Source organism: Nestor notabilis, unplaced genomic scaffold, assembly GCF_000696875.1.
Source record: "Nestor notabilis isolate BGI_N333 unplaced genomic scaffold, ASM69687v1 scaffold19996, whole genome shotgun sequence".
NCBI lineage: Eukaryota > Metazoa > Chordata > Aves > Psittaciformes > Psittacidae > Nestor > Nestor notabilis.
The window spans coordinates 5,807-32,699 of record NW_009933560.1 but is presented as its reverse complement, the minus strand read 5'-3'; the positions used below and the strand labels follow the sequence as shown (position 1 = coordinate 32,699).

At 38.2% G+C, this 26,893-nt stretch overlaps 1 protein-coding gene across 1 annotated transcript; it reads left to right on the top strand.

Moving 5' to 3' along the window:
- Positions 1-502: 502 nt before the first annotated feature.
- On the top strand, positions 503-26,666 carry LOC104407611 (dual specificity protein phosphatase CDC14B-like). Its single transcript, XM_010016935.1, has 12 exons — positions 503-533; positions 2,427-2,589; positions 3,515-3,590; positions 5,352-5,444; positions 15,856-15,932; positions 20,516-20,582; positions 21,963-22,025; positions 22,953-23,040; positions 23,389-23,619; positions 25,432-25,570; positions 25,702-25,855; positions 26,562-26,666. Exons 1-12 carry the CDS (start codon positions 503-505, stop codon positions 26,664-26,666), a joined length of 1,287 nt encoding a protein of 428 aa, XP_010015237.1.
- Positions 26,667-26,893: the final 227 nt, after the last annotated feature.

The following is a 26,893-nucleotide window of genomic DNA, read 5'->3' as shown; positions in this document are numbered from 1 at the left end:
TCCTGCTTTTGTATTTGAGGATTTTGGATTACTTTTCGTACAGTGCTTTTATACTTTCAGAAGTGGTGTAAAGTTTGTGCGAAGAATCTGGTGTGCAAGGAGGTAGTGTGTCAGTTTGAGTACTACAGCCATCCAGCTGCATCCATTCTGTGTTTCTGCCCAGACTTCGATGCCTATGATACTTGTATACAGGCAGAGCTCAGTGTAAATCTGGATCTGAAGGACAGATGCCACAGAAGGAAGGATTCTGGCAGTGTCTTCCCACTGTTAACCCCCATAGGCTGGTTCGGTGGGCGAACTCAGAGAAAACTTTAGTTGTGAGGAACCTGGTGGCAGCTAGCCATTAAATCAGTTTAGAAGTGGTGTGAAATTATACCTTGGGGCTGTAGCGTGACATGTGTTTAATCTAGCAATGCCAATTTAAACACAATCCCTAGATATCATATCCTCTCAGTTCTCCTTTCTGCTTCCTCCTTTGCCCTCAGTCCTCTTCTCCGCCACAATGTTAGCTCTGATTCTCAGGGCAAAGAGAAGTAAGTTGGGGTTTTTTTGGTGTTTTTTGTTTGTTTGGGTTTTTTTAGGGTTTTGTTTGTTTGCTAGGGTTTTTTTTGAGGGGGTGTTTGCTTTTTTGTTTTGTTTGTTTGCATATTTTTTTAATACTGTGCTAGGATACCTGTTACAGTTTCCAATTCACACAAATCCACCTTCACACAGCACAGAGAGTAACACAATGGTGGGGACAGATGAAGGGGAGGTGTGGGAAGCTGGGGCTCCCTCTACCCCCAAAGTGTTGGCCTAAACACTTCCCTAGAAATGCATTGCTGTGAAACATCTTCCCCATAAATTATTTTGCATCCAGTTGGGGTATCAGTGCACTTTCTTCATCTGTATTTCGCTTTGTGGGCCAGTTTAGTAACTTCTTAAAAACGCAGCGTTACTCTAAATTTTATCCTTTGGCTCTTTTTCTAGGAGGTGCTTTGGTAAATGCTGGGAGGTACAGAAGTTCTTAAGCAGCTAAAGCACGTCCTAGCTAGTACTGCAGCTGCTGTGCTTACAAGATGGGACTAATAGAAATTAGATAAACAAGCGTGGCATCTTGCTTCTGCTGAGAGTGAGGAAGTGCCTGATTCCTTAGGAGTTACTGTACTATCCCACTGGTTGCACCTGACCTGTAAATGTTTAAGCCTAACTGTTCATGTCAGGCTGCTGTTCTACTGAAATGTGCATTTAGCAAATGTACACTTTTTGGTGGTGTTGCCTGCCTTCACCCCCCCGAGATACTGCCACACATGGGAGAGAGCGCATTGGTCATGTGAGTGTTGAAATGTAGACCTGGGGACTCCTGTTGTGGCATACTTTACTGTGTATTTTCAAGATACAGGTAATGATTTCCAAATGCTAGTCATGGCAGATTTTGTTTTGAAGCATAAAGTGATATTTTTTTTTCTCCCCCAGCTTTCTGGAAAAGGAGGTACAATTTATCACAGACTAGGCTTTGAAGTAATATGTTTATATGGAGGTGATCTGTTTTGATATTTAAGTAATATATCTGTGTCAGGCAACTTGTTTACCAAACTAAAATCTAGGTTTGAGTTCTAATCCAAGTATTTTATAATGGTATTTTTGCTGCAGGAGGAAATAAAGTATTGCTGTGGTGCTGCAAGGCCTCAAGTTTTATTGACCAATTACCGCAAGCACAGCAATTTACAGCAGCAGCGGCACAGTCAGTGTCTAAAGTTCACTCCCCTCTCCATATAAATAATTTATACCTATGTGAATACCCCTGGCATTTTTTTTCCCCTTCAGTTTAGAGAAAGCCAGGGCAAGCACAAGGTGCCTCCTGCCTGTGTGCAGGCAGGTTTTGAAGGGATAGCTGGGGTGGCGATGTGGATGGGGATGCAGATGGGGATGTCCAGGTTGTGCTCCCACAGGCAGCAGTGGGCTGGTGCTTTGCTCCCTCGCATCCCTCCAACATCTGTCACCTGCAGCATTAATTGCACGCCACTACCATCAAAACCAGTGTTTTACAGGGAGGTGAGAAGTTTCTCTCTTGGCGCAAGCACGCTTCACTGTTTAGTTTATTGTAGGTGCTCTGAAGTGCTGAGGGATTCGTGGCTTAGTTGGGGCTCTGTGTGTATTGGTATTTGGAGCACAACAGGTGGGGTCTGTTGTCAAAAGGAGGTGGGTCTCTGCTGTGTGCCTGGGTGCAAGTCAGTCTCCTGCTGTATTAAAGTTGTCAAACAGGTAGCTTTCCTGGGAACACTTTGGGAAAGAACACTAAAGAGCTGTGGATTACAGAAACACTGCTGAGCAAAAAGCCTCAGTCTTGGTGTACTTAACACTGAAGAAATAATAATATCTAGTTCAATAATACTTAAAAGAAGGTTTGGTGCATTTTAAACCATTTTAAACCATTCTCTTGACAGGTAGTACTTTAGACTTTCAGCAGAAAAGTGGGATGTTTATAAAAGCATTACATTTTTCTTGCATTTCAGATCGCCTTTATTTTGCAATTCTCTGCCAAAAACCAAAGAGTGGAGCTGCAAATACCCATTATTTCTGCATAGATGATGAATTTGTATATGAGAAGTAAGTACAGACCTTTTCTTCCCCCCTATTTTTTACAGAAATAAATTAGTCAGAACAACAGCAATGAGGAACCAGTCTAATTGACATTCTGGTTTTAAATGTAGCTGAGAGAAACATACCATTCCCATTACAGAACTAATTACACGAGTTTGGTCCTCTTAGACTTATCTGCCATGATGATTTATATGCTTAGAATGGCTTCTTGGCTTCCCATCAGGATTTCTTAAAAATCTCTTCAAAGCAGAAGCTTTCATTGTACCCATTCTTGTTAGAAGACACAGGAACATGATACATCAATATGTATTCAGAAGTACGTGCTGAACTGCCAAGCTGAAGGGGTTGTCTTTGGTTGCTTAAGTATTAAGTGGAATGTCTAAACTTTCTAGAATAAGAGAAAAACTGGCAAAATCAGCTCAAGCCTTTATGAGCTGACAATGGATATATTATTTCCCCTGTAGTGAACAGTGTATGGCTCTGTATGTGATCTGGAATGCTGCTAATTCTTCAAATATTTTTGACCAAGGGCATGCTTACTATTTTTGAAAGTACTAATCAGTCTTTGTTCTCAGCGTTCACTTTTCTCAAGCAATATCATTGCCTTCTTTTAAAATAAAGTTTTTGGGTTGCTTTTCAAATAGTTTCTAAACTGGTGTCACAGGGTGATACAGTATGAAGAATTTTTCAAACTTCAAGCATTCCAGTTTGGTTTCGAGTGGTGGTGTGTGGAAAGCAAAGTTTTAGTTCCTGTTTAGATATGACAAAACTATTTCCTCCAACAAAACAGCATATTTGCAAGAAGGCATTCTTGGTTTTAGAGTGACACACATGTCACATACGTATTATTACTCCTTGCTTTTTTCATCTGATGTAAGAAAAAAAAGGCATTTACAGAGGCCATTACAATTTCTTCTCTTTCTCCTGCCAGCTTCTATGCAGACTTTGGACCACTCAATCTGGCAATGGTCTACAGATACTGCTGCAAGCTAAATAAGAAATTAAAGGTAACACTTGGGATTTTTATTTCATGTTCCTGACTTTTTTAAAGAAAAAAAGCAAATGGACCAAAAGTTTCTGTTTTGTTTTGTTTTTGTTAAGGTGCTTTCCTGGGCTCCTAAGTCAGCAAAGGTTTGGCTATAAGTGCTAAATTTTATTAGGGTGAATTTAGGGAGGTTCTGGCATGAAAACCCACTTACTTTTAAGATCCAGAAGATGTACCACTGTGGCAGTAACTAATTTTAAGCTTCTAAAAGATCAGTTGCTAAATGGGTACAGACTTCTTTAAATTAAAAGCTCCCCTCCTGGAATTCATTCTTCTTGGAAATCTGCCAGTATTGAGTGAGCTTGAGGGTGAACTGCAACACATTTTAATTAGACATTGTTTTTGTTTGACTTGGGCTTCTCTTCTGCTCCTGACATCTCTTTGATAAGAAGCAACATTTGATCTTTGATAGCATTTATGGCATTGTCCTGATGGGCACTGCCTTGCTTTTATTGGAGATCATCTTCTCTGAGGGGTGCTCAGCAATCTTTGGGATTGAGCTCTTGATAGACAATAAGGTTTCTAAAACAGAGAGTTCCTGTATTAATTAACATGAATGACTTCAAGTTAGTTGACCTCTCAAAGATGCTTGAATATAAAACCTGTCAGGCAGATAAAAAAGCTTATTAGCATTAATGTGAATCACAGTTTGCCTCTTCAGAAATGCTTAGATCTTGAAACTGCCACTGAACTGTGAAAATTGGGAAGTGTACAAAACATTATAGTTTAACAGACATTTTTTTTTTTTTTTTTTTTCTTCATTCCTTGATGTTTGTCACTGGTATTAGTTTTCATAATTCAGACTTGCTTTATCCGTGTGGCACTGTGAACAGTTTTGTCAGTGATTAGCTTCTCTGATTTTTGAGTACAGGACACTCTGAAGGAACATGTCTATTTTATAATCCCTTTGAGTATCTTGGGTTGGTACTGGAGAGGCATGTTAGGATTGCTGAGAACATGCTACTGCTGGTGATGTGGGGTTTATTTCTCTTGAGTGTGTTGACTAGTACCTGAGCAAGTAACATTGCTATTCAAATAGTGACATTTTATGATAGCTTAGCAGTTGATCAAAGTATACAGTTTCAGATGAATCAAAATTTGTTTCAAAGACCAGTTAGGGGATAGTTTTTTGCTGTCACCACAGATAAAAGTGTCTTTTCTATAGACAGTATCATTCCACCCCTTTTTTGAATAATGGGAGAAAGCTAAAGTGAAATACTTTTAAAATATTTTAATCTAAGCACGTATTTTTCAGTGGTTCTGATCCTTAGGAGCAACAATGAGTTAATTTATCAGAAGTCAGGTTTTCTTTAGGAATAAAAGATGTCTAAATTCTGTTCTCAAAACTATTGTAATTTTAACATGCCAGTGATGTTTTCGAGACTGCCACTTTATATTTGCTTCTCATAAACGTCTATCTGTTCCATAGGGCTTAAGTCAGAAATACCAAATACATTTAAGGAGAAAAAGAAGGATTGCTGTAATGTATATCAAAAATTATTTAGGCTGGATACTGGGAAAAATTCTGGAGCAATCTAGGTAGGGATGCAAAAAAAAAAAGAAGTCGTGTAAAGCTTTTGAGGGACTAGTTTACAGTATACTTGGTTATCCAAATACAGATGGCTGGAAGTAGGTGAACAGACCCTTGCACTCCTCTAATTTTATAAAAGAAGGTATGAAGAGTAAAATGCAAGGTCATAATCTTGTTCATTTTTTGATACAGTCATTTTCATTGATAAGGAAGAAAATAATTCATTATACTGGCTTTGATCAGAAAAAACAAGCAAATGCTGCATTCCTCATAGGCTCCTACGCAGTAAGTATTTAAATTTTTATGTTATGTTGGCTTGCTAAATGTGTTAGTTTTTTTTCGTATTCAGTTTGTGAAAGAGCAAGATAAAAACACTTATTTTCTCTTGAATAATCGCTGTAATAATGTGTTTAATAGTAAGATACCACACACTAAGAGAGTTTTTAAGATCTAGCAGGTGTGTGTGTTCTACAATTTTGTTTTTTTCCTCTCTACTGCAGTCTGTGTTTCTAAGAAATAAGAGCACCACTGAAAAAAAAATCTTTATGAATATTTTAATTTAGAAAAAATCACTGCTTCTTGATGTTTTTGCTTTCCCACACCCACACATTCTTTCTTTTAACTTTCTTAAAATGGAGAAGTATTATCTTGTACTAAGTACAGTATCATTTCCCATTGCATGCACGTTTAAATAAATTTTCTTCCCCAGCTGCTTCTTTTCTAATGTAAGGTGATCTCCACAGTTAATCTAGGAGAAGGAGTCAGATCATGTGGTAGGCTTAGAGCCTGTATGAAGCCTGGGAATATGGTGGCTAGAAATCTACCAAGCCAGGTCTCTGGCTGCAGAGGTCAAAATGACTGGCTTTACATCACAGCTGCATGTGTTCAGTAAATGAAAGTGTGTTAAAGGAATAAAATGCTTCAGAATGAAAGCTGTGGTGTACCATATTCATGTTCTGCTTCAACCTATAACACACCTTGATTGTAACCATCTTTCTTGTTTACAGAGTAATAAAATGAAGTGAGAACCTGTGTGTGTTTTGATGTTGGAGATTTAAGGGGTCAAAGTTCATGTAGCCTTAGGTCATTCCTGTTTATTAGCTGCCAGGCCATACAGTACTTACTGTGATACTGGCAGTCTCCTTGCTGCCAGATTTCTCCGTTGTCTATTTTCACACAGTACTTATTACAAATTAAGAACTAGATTTCAAAATGTGTCAGTATTTGAAACATGGTCACTTAGAAATGTTGCTGTAGACGTTTTCATTCTTAAACCACGTGGTAACATGAGTTACTGTACTTGTTCGCGGCTAAGGCATTATGTTGACAAAACAGCTACAGCTTTTAGGAAAACTACTTCTACCAGGTGACTTGGATCATAATGGAGGCCCAGAAAGTGAAAGGGGAGTGGCTTCAGTTATCAGCCATTATTTGAAAAGAAGTGAGTTTGGTTTTCTCTTAACTTTTGTTCTGAACATGTGCAGTTGTACTGTGTAGTGCAGCACCTGACATTCTGAGCAGAATCCACAGAATGGACAATCAAGCAATGCCCATACAATCTAAACTGAAAATGCTATGTTTGATTATGTAAAAAGTGTACAAAAAAACCTAACATAAATTTTATTTCTGATCATCCAGTAGCCGTGCCGTGTTGCAATAATAACATGCAGTTAAAGCTTAATGCTTGGACAGATTGAATAAAGCTCTAAAATTAATCTGTGTGGATTGTGACAGTCCAGAGCATGATAACTGAAAATGGAGGCTCTTGTATAGAAGAGTAGGCAGTTCATGCTTCAGAGAATCACAGTGAAGGAGGTGGGAGTTGGAAGTACAGAAGAGTTGCTAACACGCATCCAGCTGAAGTATGACACGAGATCATGACTGACTAGCCAGCGCATGTGGGAGGGCTAGTTGCAGACAGCTGGCATATGGCAGGAAGAGGCTAGTCAAAACCACTGGGAATTTTCAGAGTTTAGAGGCTTTTGCTTAGGTTGTTGCATTCTCAGGCTGAATATTTCAGCAGTGTCTCTTAAAGACCCATGGCAAAGTGAGACACAATGTGAGTATCAGTCCCTCCTTGAATGGGTGTGTGTCTTGCGTAATTGCAAGTCCTAGGTGGTGAGGTAGCTCTAGCTAGATGCTGATTGTCTTTCCAGTGCAACAGACTTCGTCTTTAGTACTGCTTTTTCTCTAATGTAGGGTACAGTTTCTTTGCAGTTTGATGTGGGAGAGATTCGAAGGAAGACTACAGAAGAAAGACTATGCCTCTGGGGCTTACTTTTTTCCCCTGGCACCCTTTGATGATCTTTCATGAAGGGGCAGGCTTAATTACAGCACTTACTGCTGAAGTGTTCAAACATACATGTCACACATTTCTGCTTTCTGCAAGGAGAATCGGATTGTTCTCTGTGGGGCGAGCAGTGGTATAGGATCTGTTCAGAATGCATGATACATACATCTACAGGCATCTTTCCTGGTCGAAAGTAAATATATTGAGGCCTCCTTTATTTGAAACATATGTAGACTTAAGCATCAATCTGCTTCTTCAGTTCAGAGTGCTTTGCTTTTTGAGGAAGAAGGATCCATTCAGCTATTGGTCAAAACTTTAGCAAGCTTTTCTGTAATTTTAGTTAATCAGCCCATGTCTTGCTGGTAATACTCTTCATTGCTTGAACTATCATAATTTAATTTCTGATCCTTTACAGCATACGCAGTAGGTTGCCACTGTGTTTTGTTTTCTGAGGGTTGAACATGTTTTCTTGTTTGATACTGGTTTTTTAGCTTCATGATGGATTCCCATTTCACCAGTTTACCTTAGGTTGAGGAACTGCATGGCAGTGCATCAGATTGGAAGAGTTCAGGTTGGAAGAGCAAGGAAGTAGAAAGGGAAAGTAGCCTTTGCAGAGTTAGTCATGAAAATAGTGCTTGTCTGTGTGTGTTTTAAGGGCTTTGATAACTTTGACATAGTTTTGGGAGCAAGGTGCTCTGTAGAAGCAGAAGCTTTATGTTATTTGTTGGGAATAACACACTGCCAAGTTTTCAAGAACAGCACAGACACAGTAAGTCTGTGTGCTTTCTGGTTCTGTTCTCTTTTTTTCAACACAGTCACATTTTAACTATAAAACTATAATGAACTGTATATAACTATGGAACTTGTATGTTTTCATAAACATCAGTATTTTTATGCTAGGAACTTCTGGGCCAGTCATATTAAGGGCTTGTTGGACTTAAATTTGTATTTTTAAACAGAATATTATTTAACTTTTCTTTAAAGTATTGGGATATATTTTTCTTTAAAGTATTGATTTATTATTCAGAGACTTATGTTTGTGTGTGTGTATATATATCATATGATATATATATAAAATATGTTCATTTTGACTACTAAGACAGTTACGAAAGTCTTCATTAACTATGGTGAAGTGTAAGGGCAGCTGTTAGTGCTCTGGTTTACAAGCAAAGTCTGTTCCCAGTCTTTCTTAATAGTTGGTGTGTTTTAATGTTTCCCCCCCGCTCCTCTTCATCTAACTTGTCTTTCTTTCCTCTTCAGTGGAGACAGTTTCTGAACTCTCCAGGCTACACACTTTCTTCCCCCCTCCTGCATCTGCTGCTTCCTTCCAGGTGTACTTTGATGTAACAACACAGCCTAACTCAAGCTACAGGGCTCTTCAGTATAACATGGCCTTAAAAGTGAAGAACAAAGGTTTCAAATAAATTGTGATATATATAGGTTTAGAATAAAATACGATCTTTTAGAGTAAATCTTAACAATTTATATATTAATCCCTTTATTGTTCATCTTCCACCCATTTTAATTCTGTATTTTGTTTCATTTTTACAGATGGTACACTGCATAATGGGAATAATATTCTTCTGTGTAGATTAGCATAAATTTGGCACGTTCAGGCCTACAAAGGGTAGCCAGAATTCGAAGTGTGGGATTGAATGTTTACACATTATTTGTGCACCTTTGTTCTTCACCTTTTAAAGAAAAATTGCTTTTCCTTGGAACCTATCTGCACTGTTAAGGCCTTACCACTCTACCAAAGCATCAGTGACCTTCTGAGTTGATCTCTACAGTGACTTCTCTTGATTTTCGTCAGGACTTGGCTGTGGGTGAGGAAAGTCTGCTTCTTCCATCATTGCTCCTTCTATATTAAGAAAGAAAATGTACCCTCTTGTGCCCTGTTCCCAAGCTCCCCTTTCTCCCCTTGGCTGCATTAACTTAGTGTTTTTTTTCTCAGGCCTGGCACTAATTATGTACTTGGAGGGTGACCCTCCGAGGGTACTGCCCTATGAACTGCTGTAATTTGGGTCATCTCCTTCAGGACTCATCTCTGTACTTTGTCTATTTTCTCATCTTCTTTCTTCAGGGTAAGCAGCGTTTCCTTCATCTGTTCTGATCCATAGTAGTGGGGTTTTGCCTTTTCAATTTGTTAGTGTCCTTCCTAGCTGTGGGCGTAATACTGGGTAGAAGCTGGAGGCTGCAGAAGCAGTTAGTACCCATTTGTTTGATGATGAACTGCTCTGTTCTTACTGTAGCACTTGCAGAATTCTCTGGCTAAGATGTGAGAAAGCAGGCAAACCTGTTTGTTTAGTGGTCCAGGCTGAGTGGTTGTAAATTGGTAACTCCAGCAGCACTCACATTATGGGTGGATAAACCCTGTGTACTCCCTGTTAGGTTTTGGTGAGAGGTGCTAACGCTTGATGAGCAAGTGGCAGAGATAAAGTGGACGAAGTGCTGGCCTTGTTGCCTTTAGTCTTCTTGGCTTTCTCTGTGTTCGTGTCCCCTAAAAAGCTACCTTCTCTGAATTGTATTTGGGAAAATTTTTGAAATGATCTTCATGATGGCACCTTTTCTTGCTGTTTGGACTAGGTGCTTCTTCACAATATTCTTACCAGGCTGCTTGTCTCCATAGGAGAAGAAGGGTTGCTCCTTAGGAGTCCCTTACTATAGTACTAGCTTGCTTACTTAGCTGTTGTGAAGTACTGATGTGCCCAGCCTGGTCAGTTCCCAGCTAATAGGGATTTCTATACTTCCCCTCAGCTGTTTAAAAAGTAATTGAAGGTTTCTTGCTTTTGTTTATGATGGTCAAGAGAGTTGCCTGAGACAGGCAGTTATTCCCTCTCTGCCACTTTGTCCACTTAATGACAGTGTTTCTGCTAATGAAGGGACTGTTGGCCACATGTGCCTATCTTCAGTACACCACAGATCTGTACAGGAAGCTTTTTATTCTAATGCATTTGTATTCTAATTTTGTTGAATATAACCTTTTGTTTTAAGGAATATTCCTAGAAAATTTAATGTATTAAACTAGTATATCCCATGGATATGTATGAAAATACTAGACTAGTATATCCCATGGAGGCTTTAATGAAATAAGATACTTAATACTTTTAAATTACAGTAAAATCAGGCATGTGTGTGAGCTTGTGTTTGAGTCTGGTCACACACAGAAGTTATCCGCATTGGTTCAGAAAGGGTGGGTTGTGATTATTTGCAGGTCAGGCAAATTATTCACGATCTATGATTATTTGCAAATAGTTCAGGCTGTTCTGGGTGACCGTCATTTTTGGAACATAGTTGTATCACATGAAATTTGCTTGTAAGCAGTTTAAAATTAATGATCTATTTTTTTCTTGTTTCTAAGTCAGTATGGTTGGTAAAATGTGTGATTTAGAGAGCAAACGTAAGTAGATTTTGGAGTTAAGGGTGAGAAGGTAGATAAAGTTTATTACACTAAGCACATCAGAGGCATGAATTTAAAGTGCTATTTACAGACTTGAGTTGATACAGTTTCTGACAGCACTGCATATTTAAATATCCTATTTAATTTTCCTGAAAAAGCAACAAGTTATGTGATAGATGATTATTATCAAACATGTTTTGTCTTGCATGCAGCATTGCTATTTCACGTGGCAGTCCCATGTATTGAAGATTAAGATGCTTTTTTCAACCAGAACCGCCTTTCCTTTTCTACCAGGAATACTTTTCATCCTATTGTGAATACTGTTTTCATGATTGTAACGCTAATATAGTAAGCCTTTGATTAAAAAGTAGGGTTGGTTTGAAAACACTGATATGAATCAGATAATAATGTGGCTTGCTAAAAAAGCTCTCATTCTAGGGTTGATTTTAAATGCTGGCAAATAAAGACTGGGTTTCCATGACCTGCAAGCCCTTCTATTTCATTCAATGAACTTTATAGCTGCTGTTAACACAACGATGTTGGCAGGAGCAGTGTTTGAGTGCACCTTTCCCAGTACTCAATGCTTGGATGGTTCTTGACCATTCATAGAGCTGCCCACAGTTCCTTAATTAGAAACAGATGTCCTAAATGAAAAGGATGATTAGAGCAATGTTAATAGTTCAACTGCTACTTGGGAATTTCTGGCTGTATTTTGAAGTTCAGTAGGATATTTTTTTGTATGCGTAAATAAAGCAAATTTCTAAATTGTTGGTACACAAGTGATTACCCGGTGTGATAAAACAATATCTTATTTTAGTTTGAAAGACATCAGTTCCTTATAGTAACAATGTTCCTGGAAGGTATATTAAGTAAAAAATCCGTAAAGGATTTTAAGAGTGTGTGCGTGTATATTTGTGTGTATATATAGGTGTGTACGTACATGCATCTGCACTTGCATTGAGTGTAGGAAAATTGTAAAACTGATGCAGCTGCACTTATGGATGATTTATTTCAGGTCTGCTGAACTTCTTAAGTGGTTTTTTTTTTTAAAGCTGTTTTTATTTTATTTTTTTTTTTTTTTAATATTTTCCTGACCTGCAGGGAAGGAGCCCCTTGGGAAATCAACATAAAATTCTAAAAGACTTCTCTTGATTTGTATGTACAATAATGGATAAAAACTACCCCAGAAAAATGCCTGCTTCTGCTAAATAACAGTTAATACAATAGGTTGAATTTTATTTGAAGATTTTTCATCTTTTTAATAGTACTTCTTGGTTTTCGCTTTATTGGGATTAAGATAACAGCTTCATTTGTTTGAGTTTCTGTCATCTTAGAAAGCACAGCAGAAACATAATCAGCATCTGGACAAACTGGTTTCAGCTGTTGTATATTTTAATTTCTGGAGGTTATGTCTTTTCCCATTTCATCTCCTTCCCCCAGTACATACCTCATGAATTTAAAAATATATCTTTGTTTTGCTATTCATGAGATCAACATTTCCAGTCTCTTCTGAAACTTCAGTTCCGCTTACTGCCTTAGAAAGTCCTTCTCTTTTTCAGCACTTCTGTCTACTACAGATGTCTCTGATCACTTTTACTTTCTCATTTACTGGCTTTCTTTAGTACTTCATTCACACACATCATTCCAATGAAATTGTTTATCTTTAAGGCTTTAGTGGCCTCCTCCTGGTCAGACACAGTTTCATATACAGCTATATATATATATGTATATACAGCTATGTATATATATACAGTTTCAGTTTGTGTTAGGAGTACGTTTTTGAGGTGAATCTTTCCTTAAACCCTTTTCACTGCGTTACTGCAGATGTCAGATCTTCAGTGCTAGCTCTCAGTCTACAGATGCATTTCTACTGATACTGCAGATGCATTTCTGCATATTCATGCATATACAGATGCATTTCTGCTGCCCTGACTTCTCTTTCTTCCTTGGGCTTTGCTGCTCCTTCCTTCATTCCTTCAGTCTCATCTGTTTCCATATCTGAAATTTGATTCACCCACAGACTGAACCCAAGCTCACCTATGTTCAGCTTCCATCCACCCTTGCTTGCGTCCAAGATTTCCAGCTGGGTAGTCTCTTATAGTCTTAAGCTGTGACAGAAACTGATCCTGTCTTCACTTCGACTGTCAAAGCTTCTTGTGTTGTGTTACTGCCAAGATACTTTCCTGGTGAAGTCAGTATCTGTTTGTGGTCTTTCCTGTTCTGTGTAGAGACTGAATGCCATTCTTCCCTTTTGAAGCACTGCACACCACTCCACCAAACATTATCATACTACATACCACTGCACACAACATCCAGATATTCTCATATCAATTGAACTTTTTTTAGTAAGCCACTTTTTACTGGGAACACCATCTGACTTTTATGAACTTCTGGCTCTGCAACTGTGCATGCATAATACCATGTGTGTGTAGTAGTGTCACAGCTAAAGTGTACCAGGATATCGCTTTGTTTCAGAAAATTCTGAGAAATCCAACTCAAAGAGCTTCCATCTTCAGTGAATAATCTGTACATTGCTTCAGTTATATAGGAAGAGCTGCGTACTTTGCTTAGTAGCTTGTCCACACTGAAAAATGCCATCTTCTTCCAGTGTCCTTTTTGTACATCCTGAACAATGGTAGACACTGGATTTTTGTGTCAAAATCAGGCTGGGTTTTTTATGTGTCCTTGTATGTAGCAGGTGTTAACAGAAGTATGTTAAGGAAAATCCATACACATGTGCCTGTATGTTAAAATGGTGTTTCTAGCAACTTCACTGGTAATGTAATTTCAGAAGTTGGATCTGTGCTTAAGAACTGACATGTTTCAGTATACTGTTAACATTATTTAGACTTATTTTAATACAACGCTTCATTTAATGTTATGGAAAAAATCTTGCCTCTTGCAGCTTCTGCATTGAAGCTCATTTTCTGTAAGAAACTGGTAAAACCTCATCTGAGATAGAGGAGAAATCCCTGGCCTTTCTGAGCTACATGCACTTAAAGGATTAGCTGGTATGAACTGCACTTCTGTTTGCCTGTTGTACAAATAGTGCTCTCTCTGTATATCACCCAGCCTTATAGCGCTGAATCCCACGTTTTTTCCAGGTGACTCATTTCTGGCTACAGATTCTGTCCCTGCTGTTTAATTACTTTGTTAGCTAATGCCATTTCATGTGTCTGGTTTGTAACTCTTTCTGGGCAGGGCTCTTCTTCTGATAAGCAAGCAGTGCCAGATTTATGTGAATGCTAGTAATATGTGTGCACTGTGCTGCAAGATGCAAAGTATGACTATATCAAAGCACACAACCTGAAATTTCTTGGAACGTAACTGTTACATCCGATTCAGGCAATGAATGATGCCTGCAGAATAGAAAGGGAACTCTGGCATCTAAGGAGAAGCCATTCAATGATATTGTGGGGGCTTTTAAGTCTTTCTTCTATTCCTGTTGCATGCTTGCAATATAAATCCAAAAGTCGTTTACCCCTTTCCAGTGAAAGCGCACTCACACACACATGAAACATGCAGTTTTCATTACTTAACTAAGCTACTTAAGCAAGACATGGTTTTTTTCCTCTGGTTTTGCTAACTGCACAGGAAGAATGCTCAGAAAATACTTAATACAGTAATCGAAACAGAGGAAAAACGAAAGGAGTCACCTGTTGACATCTGTGTTTCAGTAGTCAGGATGTATTTCAAGCTGGGTTTGCGTTTTATTTTTTTTGGCAACATCTGTTCCACCTCCCATTCTCACCTTGCACGGATGTGTTGTGTGCGTGTTTGTGGTGAGAGGATTTTGAAGGTATGTTAAGCCATTTGTTCAAACTGGCTTTGCAGCAGCATCAAATAAATTCGAAAGGCAATGCCAACTTTTAAAAGAAAACAATGTCAAAAGCACCAGAAAGCAAAAATGCCACACTTAGATTTTTGAGGGATGTTAAATTAATACTCATTAGGAGTCTTGCTTTCAAAAAACCTCTAAGGAAAAAAGGTCATTAATATAAGAGATGTAAATAATTTTACTCAACAACAATCTGTATTGAAAAATACCCAATTTTTTATACTGTGTTAAAGCTTAGATAATGAGGTTTTAAAGAAGAAGTATTAATTTGAAATTACTGAATATTCACCTGTTAATGACAGCTTATTATTAACGATTGTTATCTTCTGGCCATGCTGGGTGTGGTATTTGATGGTATTGGAAGACACGATTTGCATAAAAGAAGTTTACAGTATTCTGTAAGGAAACTTTAGTGTTAGAGGCTATCCAAGAGGGATCAGGCAGGTTGTGATGGAAGGACCGTATGGATATTTATTGCGAGTTGGTCCTTTGTGAATTCTTTTCTGAGTGTTTTTGACAGTAGAAGATATGATATGTAGAGCTTCAGGTATGTAATTCATTCTGTTCTTGAGATCTTGCTTCTGAAGCTGCAAATTTGTTTTTTTCCTTTATGGCATCTGGATTTAGTTACTGGATACTGCCTCACCAGTGCAAAGCTGGAGTAATGAAAATGTAGTGCTGTAGGAAAATCAAAGCATAAATGAATTACTATTTTAATCTTGTCTGCTGAGTGTATACACAGTTTTGTAGACCAGATTACTCATAGCTTTGCTCATCTTTACTGGGGTTTTGTGTTTAGATTTATATCTTAAAAGCTTAATTAAAAAAAAAAAAAAGTACAAACTGGTCCAGCAGAGTTGTACTAGCAAGATGGAAGAATCTGAATAGACGTTTTTTCACTGACGCCTATAGTTGGACAACTCCTGCACAAATCTATAATTTTTTTTTTTTTTTTAATTCATATTCCTCTGGGTTGACCAGTATTTTATATACTGTTTACATTAGATTTATTTTTGTGCAGTTGCATGCATTTGTTCTAATGCCATTTTTTCCCAGCACTTTTGTGATCATTAATTATGTCTTCTTTAATAAGCAAGTGACTTGAAGTTGCTAATACCAATCTTAAAATAATCTTCTTTTTGTTTTCTGTCCTTTTCTGCAAAAATAGATAATATACCTGAGAGAATCCCCAGAAGATGTGTACAGGCTTATATTGTCTGGAAGCATTTCATATCTTCCTTTCAGGTAAATAACAAGTTCTTACAACTTCCTCTAGGTTAGTACTTTGGAGAAGAACGTAGCATTTATCAGTACTAATTTCAAGATTTTTTCTCCTGAAGTTTTAACACATGACACATTGACTGCCTGAGCTTTAAGTGCAGACTTCTTAGCAGGGGTGTTAGCTGCTGGTACTGAAGTGTACTGATGGAAGGTGAAGGAGCCACGCTGCTTTGTATGCACTCTTGTTGAGATTTTTGATCTACATTTCTTCTCACTTGGCAGTCTGGTTTTGTGCTAGTAGTTGATAGTTAAACATATCAAAATATCTGTAATTCATCTCAAGAGGCTTGTAATACTCTTAGCACTCCATTTTTCGTACTTGTGGAATGCATGCAGCAACCCACAAATACTGTTATGTGCATAAAGAATGCTCACTGCCCTCATATGATTTAGTAGCTTTAAAGTATTTCTTTTTACCAATGAGGAAATGTGTAAAACCATTGGTTTGCGGTTGCTTAACCTTGAGGGAATATAATCCTAGCTGTTTCAGACCACAGACTTCTCTCTGTGGTACCTGCTGTGCTGCTCAGTGGAGCAAATAAAGTCGATAAGTTGTGCAGAGGAACAGCTTCTCAATTTCTTCCAAACAAGAGTTTCTGAATGTCAGACTAATTTTCCATTGACTGACACAATATGCAGAAAAGAATGGCCGAAAAACTTTAGGAGGCAGCTTTACTGTGTATATTGTTATGGGTTGATTAATTCAGTCCTTGCTTGTTTGTTTTCTAGTTCTCTTGCCAAGAGATGGGCTTTTGATGGTTTGAATTTCTGTTACTTCCCCCTGCCACCACCACAGTATAATGGTGTAGTAGCATCTCTCTTTATTTGCATACTTCCATCATCCCATTTCTCACTTTTAAATTCCATTTTTATATTCCCGGAAGAACAAAAGTAGTGCTTAGGAATACAGTAAGTTTTGTTTCTAAATATCATAAAGGCGTATGTGGGTGATGGAGATGGCTTTTCAGTCAGGTCATATACCCTACCAAAATTTCTGGACTGTCACTTCAACAGCACTACTGAAAGAAATGCAGAGATGTGTTACCTAGTAAGACTGAGAGCTGACTTCTGAAGACATGTCCAGCCTCTGGAATAAAGAATACAGTCTGCTGAAGCATCTGCAAACTGTACCATTTTCTTGAGTTTACCAGTGCAGCTAAACCTGGTGTAAATAGAGGAATACAGATTATGTTAATGATGTTGGGTCTGGGCTCTGTTCCTTTAAGATCTTCTGCATCTCTGCATAAACCAGTACCTTCCCATAAAACAATTAAAAGTTAGTCAGGTAGTTGCCACTTAGGGTCATTATCAACAGGAAATCTTATGTTAGTAGGATGCGAAGAATTTTTTTCACTTACAGAATCACAGTGAGGTTGGAAGGAACCTCTGGAGGTTATTTGGTCCAACATCCCTGCCCAAGCAGGGCCACCTAGACCCAGTTGTCTAGGACTGCATCTGGATGATTCTTGAATGTCTCAAGGGATGGAGACTCCACAGACTCTTGGGGCAACCCATTCCAGTGCTCAGTCACTCTTGAGTGAAGAAAGGAATCCTGATATTCAGAGGGAACATTCTGCATTTCAGTTTGTGCCCATTGTCTCTGGTCCACTGAAAAGAGCTTGGTGCTGTCTTCTTTGCACCTTCCCTTCAGGTATTTATATTCACTGATAAGGTCTACCCTGACCCTTCTCCAGGCTGAATAGGCACAGCTCTCTCAGCCTTTCCTTCTATATGACATAGCTCCGTCCCTTAATCATCTTGTGGCCCTTTGCTGGACTCTCTCCAGTATGTCCATAGCCCTCTTGCACTGAAGAGCGCAGAATTGGACACAGTACTCCAAGTGTGACCTCAGTAGTGCTGGAGAGAGGGGAGGGATCACCTCCCTTGACCTGCTGGCAATACTTTGTCTAATGCAGTCCAGGATACTGTTAGCCTTCTTTGTCATAGGGCACAGTGCTGACTTATGTTGACCTTGGTGTCCCCTGTAAGTTCCAGGCCCTTTCTGCAAAGCTGTTTTCAGCGAGGCAGTCCCCAGCCTGTACTGGTGCCTGGGGTTGTTCCTTCCCAGGTGCAGGACTTTGTACTTTCTCCTTGTTGAACTTCATGAGGCTTCTGTCAGCCCATTTCTCCAACCTGTCACAGCTCCTCTGGATGGCAGCACAACCCTTCAGCATATCAGCCACTCCTCCCAGTTTCCTGTCATCAGCGAACTTGCTGAGGGAGCTCTCTGCCCCTTTGTCTAGATCATTAATAAAGATGTTGAACAGGATCAAACACGGTATTGAGCCCTGCAATACACTGCTAGTTCCTAGCTTCCAATTAGACTGTGTGTCACTGACCACCATGCTTTGGGCACAGTTTTCAATCCACCTGTCTGTTCAACCAGGTCATATATCACTAGCATGTCTGTGGAGATCTTATGTAGACAATGTCAAAGGTCTCACTGGAGTTCACATAGACAATACTCACTGCTTCTTCCTTCATCTACCAGGCCAGTTATTTCATTGTAGAAGTTTATCAAACAGGTCAAGCATGACTTTGCTTTGGTGAATCCATGCTGACTACTCCTTGTGATTTTCTTGTCCTGTATGTATCTGGAAATGGTTTCTAGGATTAGCTTCTCAATCACCTCTCTGGGGATTGAGATGGTACTGACTGACCAGGCAAAGAAGGCATTCAGTACCTCAGCCTTTTCCATGTGCTGTGTAACTGGGTCCCCTGTCTCTTTGAGCAAAAAGCCTAAATCTTCCATCGTCTTCCTTTTGTTGCCTATGTATGTATAGAAGCTCTTCATACTTTCTTTGACATCCCTGGATAGATTAAATTTCATTTGGGCATTAACCTCATCCCTGGATGTCAGACAGTGTCTCTGTATTCTTCTCAGGTTACCTATGCTTGCTTCCACCCTCAATGTGCTTCCTTTTTGTGTTTGAGTTTGCCTAGGAGGTCTTTGGTCATCCGTGTAGGTCTCCTGACATTTTTGCCTGCTTTATATTCATTGGAATGAGTGCTTTTAAGCTTGAGGGGGAACACTTAATATTGACCAGCTTTCTTGGGCCCCTCTTCTCTCCAGGGTTTTATTCCATGAGACTCTTCCAAACAGATCCCCAGAGGTCAAAATCTGCTCTCCTGAAGTCCAGGGTTGTCAGCTTGCTTTTTACTCTCCTCCCTGCCTTCTGGATCCTGAACTCCATCATCTCATAGCAAGGCTGCCTTTGACTTCCACATCCCTCTGAGCACCACCTTGTTGGTGAGAGTGAGGTCCAGCAGAGCACTGTTCCTCACTGCGTTCTGTATCAGTTTGAGGAGGAAGTTGTCACCAGTTCATTGCAGGAGTCTCCTGGATTGCTTGTGCCCTGCTGTGTTGTCCCTCCAACAGATATTGGAGTGGCTGAAGTCCCCCATGAGGACTGGGGCGTGTGAATGTGAGGCTGCTCCTACCTGTCTGTAGAGGACCTCATCCACTTGTTCTTCCTGGTCCTTTGGCCTAACAGCCTCTTTTACTTGAATGGGTTCTGTTATTTCCTTCTCTTGATGATTTCCCCACCACCATATCTCACACTGATTCAGAAGGAAGGGAAATGAACAAATTGTAGAGGCAGCCATACAAATTCTTCAGAAGTTTTTCTGCCTCTCAGTTGAAATTTGAACACAATGCATTGGAAATATTAATGATTCTCTGCTGATGAGGGTTGCATGGTCTCCAAAGATGTTCTGCCAAGACATAATATTCTTTGATGTAGATTCAGTTTAAATTTATTTTGATTTGACTGTAACATTCCTGTGGAATGCTAACTCTTCAATGCTTATGAAATCTAATAATGGTCACATATTAAGAACATGCCATTCTTGGATCAACAGAATTTAAAAAAATTGCAGGTGAAAGAAGGGACTTTAATGAAAACCAGCATCTCTTCATGTTTAAGCGTTAACTATTTTATGCATATTAAGGGAAGTCATTTAATATATCTTACTAAATAGATATTTAATATATTCTTACTAAAACTGTCAAGATACAAGCATGTATCTTGACAGTCCTATTAAAAAGGTGCTTGCTGTTATCATATACATAGAATGCCATGTGTGCAGCATCTTCTTTCCTTTTAAATGGAGTTCAAAGAAAAAATTTGCAGTGTATTAAGATTTTACTTTTTTGAAAGTGTACTTCATGAGAAAATGTTGTAAGAGTGTATGTTATCATATAATATTAATTGAGGCACTAGCTTTTGTATTGTCTGTTCTTTGTTGACATGAACACTGAAACATGCTGGTTTCAATGGTCATGTCAGAAATTGAACATGTTAGCTTTACCAGAGCTATAACTGGAGTAATCTTGGATGATCTGTTAACACAAGTTGCTTTATATTTTATTGTTATTTTAAAATGAAAGGTGAGGAAAATGAAGTAATCATTTGACATAATTATTTCACTATAATTGTAATTATTTTGAAGCAATTTGTAAAAGGTATTTTAGAGAAGTATCTTCAATTGCTTTCACTTTGATTAAAATATATTAATTTTACTGTTTTGGTCATCGTCTCTTACAGAGATGCTTCATTTGGTACTTGCAGTTTTCATCTGACACTGTTAGACTGTTTTCATGCAATAAACAAGGTCAGTAAAACAGTGTTTTTTGTATTGCAAAAGGTCAGCTAAATATTGCCCAGCAGAAAAAGGCGGCTTAGGAAGCTAGCATCCAATTAGAGTTGTGCAGTAGCAGATTTTCTGATTGTTCCCTAGTTTATTATGCATTGTAACAAAACTTCTAGATACAGCATCCACAGAATTGACCAATACCTTATATAATCAACTAGTGACGATTTTAAAGACGGAATCTTGAGTTTTATTTATGTGATCTTTCAGGACAGTAAATCGCGCCTCTAATCCCTAAGAGTCTTGTGATCAGTTTTTTTTTCCCCCCCCCCCCCCCCCCCCGTGTTACATTTTAGGATGAATATAGCCTTTCAAACTGGTTTTGAATTGGTTAGTGATATGTGCTGATGATTTCAAGTTTTGCTTTACTAATACAAATAGAACAAATGTTAGGAGTCAGGTGCTTATTTTACCACCAGTACAGTGGTAAAGTAACATATTGAAGGCCAGGGAAATTTAAATGCATTCTTTTTAGTCTGTATGAGTAGTGAAATGGGGAGTTCTGCAGCTCTCTACCCTACTACTGTCTTCTGTATTATGGGTATCTCTGCCAAATACGGGCTGAGATTAAGCCAGCTTCTTGCAGATTTGTGATTTTCATCTTTTTTTGCATGTTTTGACGTTGGCTGTTTGTATGCTGAGAGTAGTGAATTGCTATTCTTCTTAGTACCACTGAACAGCCAGGAAAAATACAGAAGATTATGTGGTGAAAGAGGAGATTAGAATGTAGTATTTTAAATACCTGGAGATACAGGATTATATGTGTTTGTGCTTCCTGACTTAACAAGTGGGTAAACTGCCAGTTACCTGAATGTTTACATTTTTTATACAGTATTAAATGTAGTGGTGTGGATGATTACAGGACATCAGGGTCCACTCCTTACTTACAGACTGTGTGTCTGCAAATAATTTAAAGTCGGTGAAGACGGTAGCATTGTAATGAGAGTGAATAGCATTCATGCACAAAAATATTTGTAATCCATGAATGCAGGTTTTAGAATCTACTCATAATCAATAGATAATTTTTGCCAGTTATTTTTATCTTTTTTATTTGTACACCTAGCAGTAATAAAAAGACACTGCTTCTGTAGTCTGGGATTTTGTAGTTGTTTGGTAAAACCAGAAAAGAGTGGATTTGGTGGTTGAACAATATGTACATTAGAATTTCAAATCTGTTTTGAACCAAGACTGAGCTGATCGGTATTTTTTCAAACATACGAAGAAATCTCTCTTGAGAGAGTAGAACAGGTATTAAGGGGCTTTTCAATAACCTCAACAAGTGATAAACTGTCCTCATGGAAAAGATTTTGTCTTTCTTAAAAGCTGTATTCTGAATTTTAGGCTTTGCAATACGGTTTCTTGGATTTCAATACGTTTGACGTAAATGAGTATGAACATTACGAAGTAAGTGTTCAATATCAATCTTCTGATTTGTTTGCTGTTTCTCATGCTAAGATGATTGTTCCTAATATGAGCTTTTTTTTTTTTGGTAGTACTGTGTTCCATTTCTGGTTTGTCTCTTGAAACTTTGTTAAATAAAGGTGTGTTGTCAGAGAACGTTAAAATTCAGATCTAAGCATAGTTGGCCTCAAACATGGTGGGAAAACAGAAACCAAAACGGAAATAAATACTTTTTTTCACAATTATTAAAGCCCTAGATGATGGTTGGGGAGTGGGAATTTGGCCATCTATTAGAGGTCATCCATATTTTTGAGCAGTCTTGATGAGGCACTCGAGGGCATAGTGGTCCAAGCCTAACTAAACTCTGGAGGACAATTAAAGCATGTATCTGTGAACACATGGCAAAGGTGTAATAACAACACCCGTTGAGGTGAAAAAGGAAACAGGGCTGGGGAATTTCAAGCTTATAAAATTCACCTTGGGGCATGGGAAATGAATGTGACAATGAAGAGCTGCAATTCTTGACTGAATATATGCAGTCTCACAACTGCAAAGCTGCCAGTTACCTGAAAAGAGAAAATTAATTATTCTTAGAAGCTAAAAAAAAAATCATTATTTAAATTGTGAACAAATATAAGTTCAAGGTCATACTTCAGGAACCTATAAAAATTAAAAATTGGCAGTTGCCCTTCATCAGAAGGCCATCGGTTGTGGTGTTATAAAACTCTAATTTAGAAAGAGGAGAACACAGTCAAGAAAAGTGAGGTTGAGAGCATCTGGCATCCTCCCAGTGGAAAAGAAAGCAGGCAACTAACATGACTTCCATTGGCAAAAATTGTACATCAGTTCTATCTAGCATGTATTTTGAAACAATAAGGAAAATCCTGAAAATACAGGGATAATGATAAACCAAGCATTTTCTCTTGACAGAGAGCAGAAAATGGAGATTTTAACTGGATAATACCAAACAAATTCATTGCCTTCAGTGGACCTCATTCAAGAAGTAAAATTGAAAATGGTATGCTTAAAAAAGGAGGTGGGGGACAGAAGCCCACTGCTTTCTTAGTTGATTGTTGTCAGTAAGACCAAACTTTTAAAATTGTTCCTCAAACAGTGTGTTTTTTTCCTTGGCTCTTTTTCTTTTATAAGAACCCTGGCAGTAAAATTCTAATGCTTGGTTTAATTGTATCTGACTTAGGTCATTATATTAAAATTCCATTTTGAAATAGTCTATTTCTTTATACTGAACATGAATTCTATTTTGAAAGTGTTCTCATCTCTTGTTGTTGAGTCTTTGATTATTTCTGCAGTTTGAGCCTTACTCTCTTCTTTTTTTTTTTTTTTCTTTCTCCTTTTTTTCAAATAGGCTATCCCCACCATGCTCCAGAGGCTTATTTCCCATACTTCAGGAAACATAAGGTCACCACTATAGTACGCCTCAACAAAAAACTGTATGATGCCAAACGATTTACGGATGCTGGATTTGAGCATTTTGACCTCTTCTTTGCTGATGGAAGCACACCTAGTGATACTATAGTTAAAACATTTATAAATATTTGTGAAAATGCTGAAGGTGTCATAGCCGTTCATTGCAAAGGTATAGTGTAAAAACTATTTATATTACAAGCGATGCTTCTAGTTACAGTTCCTGAAGTATTTTGCACTGTAATTCCTTTATATGTAGTTATTAACATCTCTGCCAAACTGCAGCTTTTCCATACAAATTCTTTCTGTGCTTAAATTCTGCACTTCATCTTCTAATGTCTTTAAGTTCCTGAAAATTTTTCCCAGATGTTTCCAGGAATGAGGCTGGGGGAAGTGAGCTTGCCAATATCAACAGCTTTTCCTACTAGAAACCATTTGCACTGTCAAAGGATGTCTTTGAGCCAGAATTTGAAGTCCTGGCAAGGTTTATAAGTCTCTCTGAAAATATTCGTTTAAATATAAAAGTCATAAACTTTTGCAAATATCAGTGCAGTTTTTTGAGGAAATTCCTCATCAAGTGTGAGTGTTCTTTCAGACCACAGAAATCTTCATCCCTCTGAAACCCTTTATACTAGCTACATTGGTCATGCTCTGAGTACCTGTTCTTCCAGAGTTAGACTGCCAAGGAAGAGATATTCAGAGCACGCTCAGTGCAACTAGAACAAAGATACAGTTTTCTGTGGTTTTAGACGAACTATGTTTCCTTTCCCACACCGTTCTTAATAGTCTGTCAGACATTCTTTCTCCACAAACTTTGCTTCCCCAGCATACCCACTAGTACCCATGACTGAAGTAGAAAGGCCTTTTCTTAACCCATTTGCCTGGGACCTGCAGAGACTGCGTTTTTGTTCCTGGATCTGCCATCCTTTTGCTGCATGTTTAACATGATTATACAGTAAAGTGAAAGAATTGGTAAAAACAGCATCCATACTGCTGGGAAACAATTGCACATTCTTACTCTCCACTGAGGTGATAAATTTGGGCATACTGCTTAGTTGACTACAGCTGAATATTGAGTATCGGTGATACAAGTGCTTTGTTTTCATTCGAATTAAGATAGTCCTTGATACTTATAATACAAATGGTGTCTGAACTACCTTATGTTCCTCAACCTGCTCTTAAGTCTTGAGGAAGACTAGAATACTGTAGCCAGTTCTTAAAGCTGGGCAAGGAATGGAGAGTGCTGTGTGGTTATACGTTATGTCTTGGCTGTTGGGCTATACGTTTACACTGGGCTATAAGATTTTACGCTGATGTTGATCAGTTTATTGTCAAATGAGAGAAGGTGATGTGTGGCTTGACATTTACAGCAAGTGGTCAAGGAGAAGAGGTGCTTAGATGGAGCTGTCCTTCTTTCTCTCTCATGTTTCCCAAGGTAGAACTGTTCTGAGGGTCATTGCAAAGAAGTTCCTCATTCTGGAGTACTTTTTGCCTGTGTCTGCTACTATCCAGTCCTGCTTATTGCAAAATTGGTGGGTTTTGGGAACTAAAGTAAGAGTTTAGTTAGAAAGGGGTAGGAAGAGCAGCTGGTTTCAGTTTCAATTTGCAAGAAGGTGCTTTGAGAATTTCTGAAAAAAAAAAAAAAGCCAGCTGTTTTATCCCGTGCATAAAAGCATTCTCATACCTATATAAATATCAATAGATAAATATATGAATAAAGATACTTGAATAAAGATACCTACAGATACTTGTAAAGTCACAGGCTTTGAAAGGTTACCTCAAAAAACGTGAACAATGTGTTAGTAACCTTGTATATGGAAAAAGAAAATCAAAAGGTAAGTTGCACTTTTGATAAGTAACAGTTTAATATAACTGTTTAATAAACCAGGCAAGTAACTGTTTGTCCAAGTAACAATGTGTGTAGCTGCAGCAGATTCCAGATGAAGATGGGTTATGAAAGAAGCCATTCTTTTGTCTTACACAGCTGGTCTTGGGCGAACTGGTACACTTATTGCCTGTTACATTATGAAGCATTATCGGATGACAGCTGCTGAAACTATTGCTTGGATTAGAATAAATAGACCTGGTTCAGTGATTGGACCACAGCAACACTTCCTGATGGAGTAAGTAGATTAACTATAAATCATTCAAAAAATAAATCTAGATGTCTTTTTCTTCTTACTTTATCGAACGCTTAATAATCTTTGATGTTAATTTCTTGTATTTTGGGCTTTTTTTTTCTATGTTATGATAGCAAACAGGCAGAACTTTGGACAGAAGGAGATATTTTCCGTGCGAAGTTGAAAGGAAACCGTAAAATTGCTGTAACAAGAATTCTATCAGGAGTAGATGATATTTCAATTAATGACATGAGAAACAGGCGAACCATCCGAAAGGACATTGAACTGGTAACCACTGAATACTGTGCTCTTGTGAAAGTTGTAACTGCCATTGAGAATCTCTCAGGTTCTGAACAAACCTTTGGGTATACTAAAACTAGGTTAATTAGATTCTTTTCCTGTTTGCCCTTTTTGTATTAACGACACTACACAGGTGAAGTAGGAGCATCCTTATTATACTTGAGTAATGAGGTAAATATCAGAACAAGAAAAGTACTCACAATTTGCAACCAAACAACTGCAGGTTTTTTTTTTTTATTGTCTCATTGGATGTGTTGAAAGGAATGAAAGGTTTTCTGCTCTTTTAAGTTTCTAAGTAATTTCAACCTCTGTAATACCTTTTGATGCTGCCTTTTTTAAAAAAAATGGTATTGGTCTTTTAAAAAAGCATTGGAGGAGTGAAATGCTGTACTTGAGTGAAGATTGTACAGCACCTAAGCAAAGATTTGATAATACATGTCCAGTGTTTTAAAGGTACACAACATTCTGATGCATGTAATTCATGATACCAGTTAATGGTTTACAGCTTTAAAAGCAGCAAACAGGAAACAGAACAGAAGTGTATTTATGCCAGTGAATTTCCTTTGATTTTATGCTGGCAAATTTTCCTGTTGGGATAATTCTAACTTTAAGATTTAAGATAAGGTTAATTCTTAAATGTCTAAGTGCCTGTATTTTAATCTTGTTTTTTCCCTTCCCCCCTCCACTGATCTAGTACAGTGATGAAGATGAAACAAACTGTGTAACACAAGGTGATAAGCTGCGTGCTCTGAAAAGCAGAAGGCAGTCAAAAGCTCCAACTGCATCTCCGCTAACGTAAGTCAGTTTCTGAATGTATAAATGCCAGAAATACTTTTATACTTTTCCTTAAGAATACTTCCCTTTGCCCCCAAAAGTTTGCTGCCAAGGCTGCTTTTGCAAATCTAAACCAAGCATGGATTCACCATTTCTCTGAAGGCTTGGTGAGCGCTAAGGATGCAGGAGAACTTGGTTAAAGAACTGCGTTACTCAATTTCTAGTTGTCTGTGTTGTTTTTTATTCTAGCAA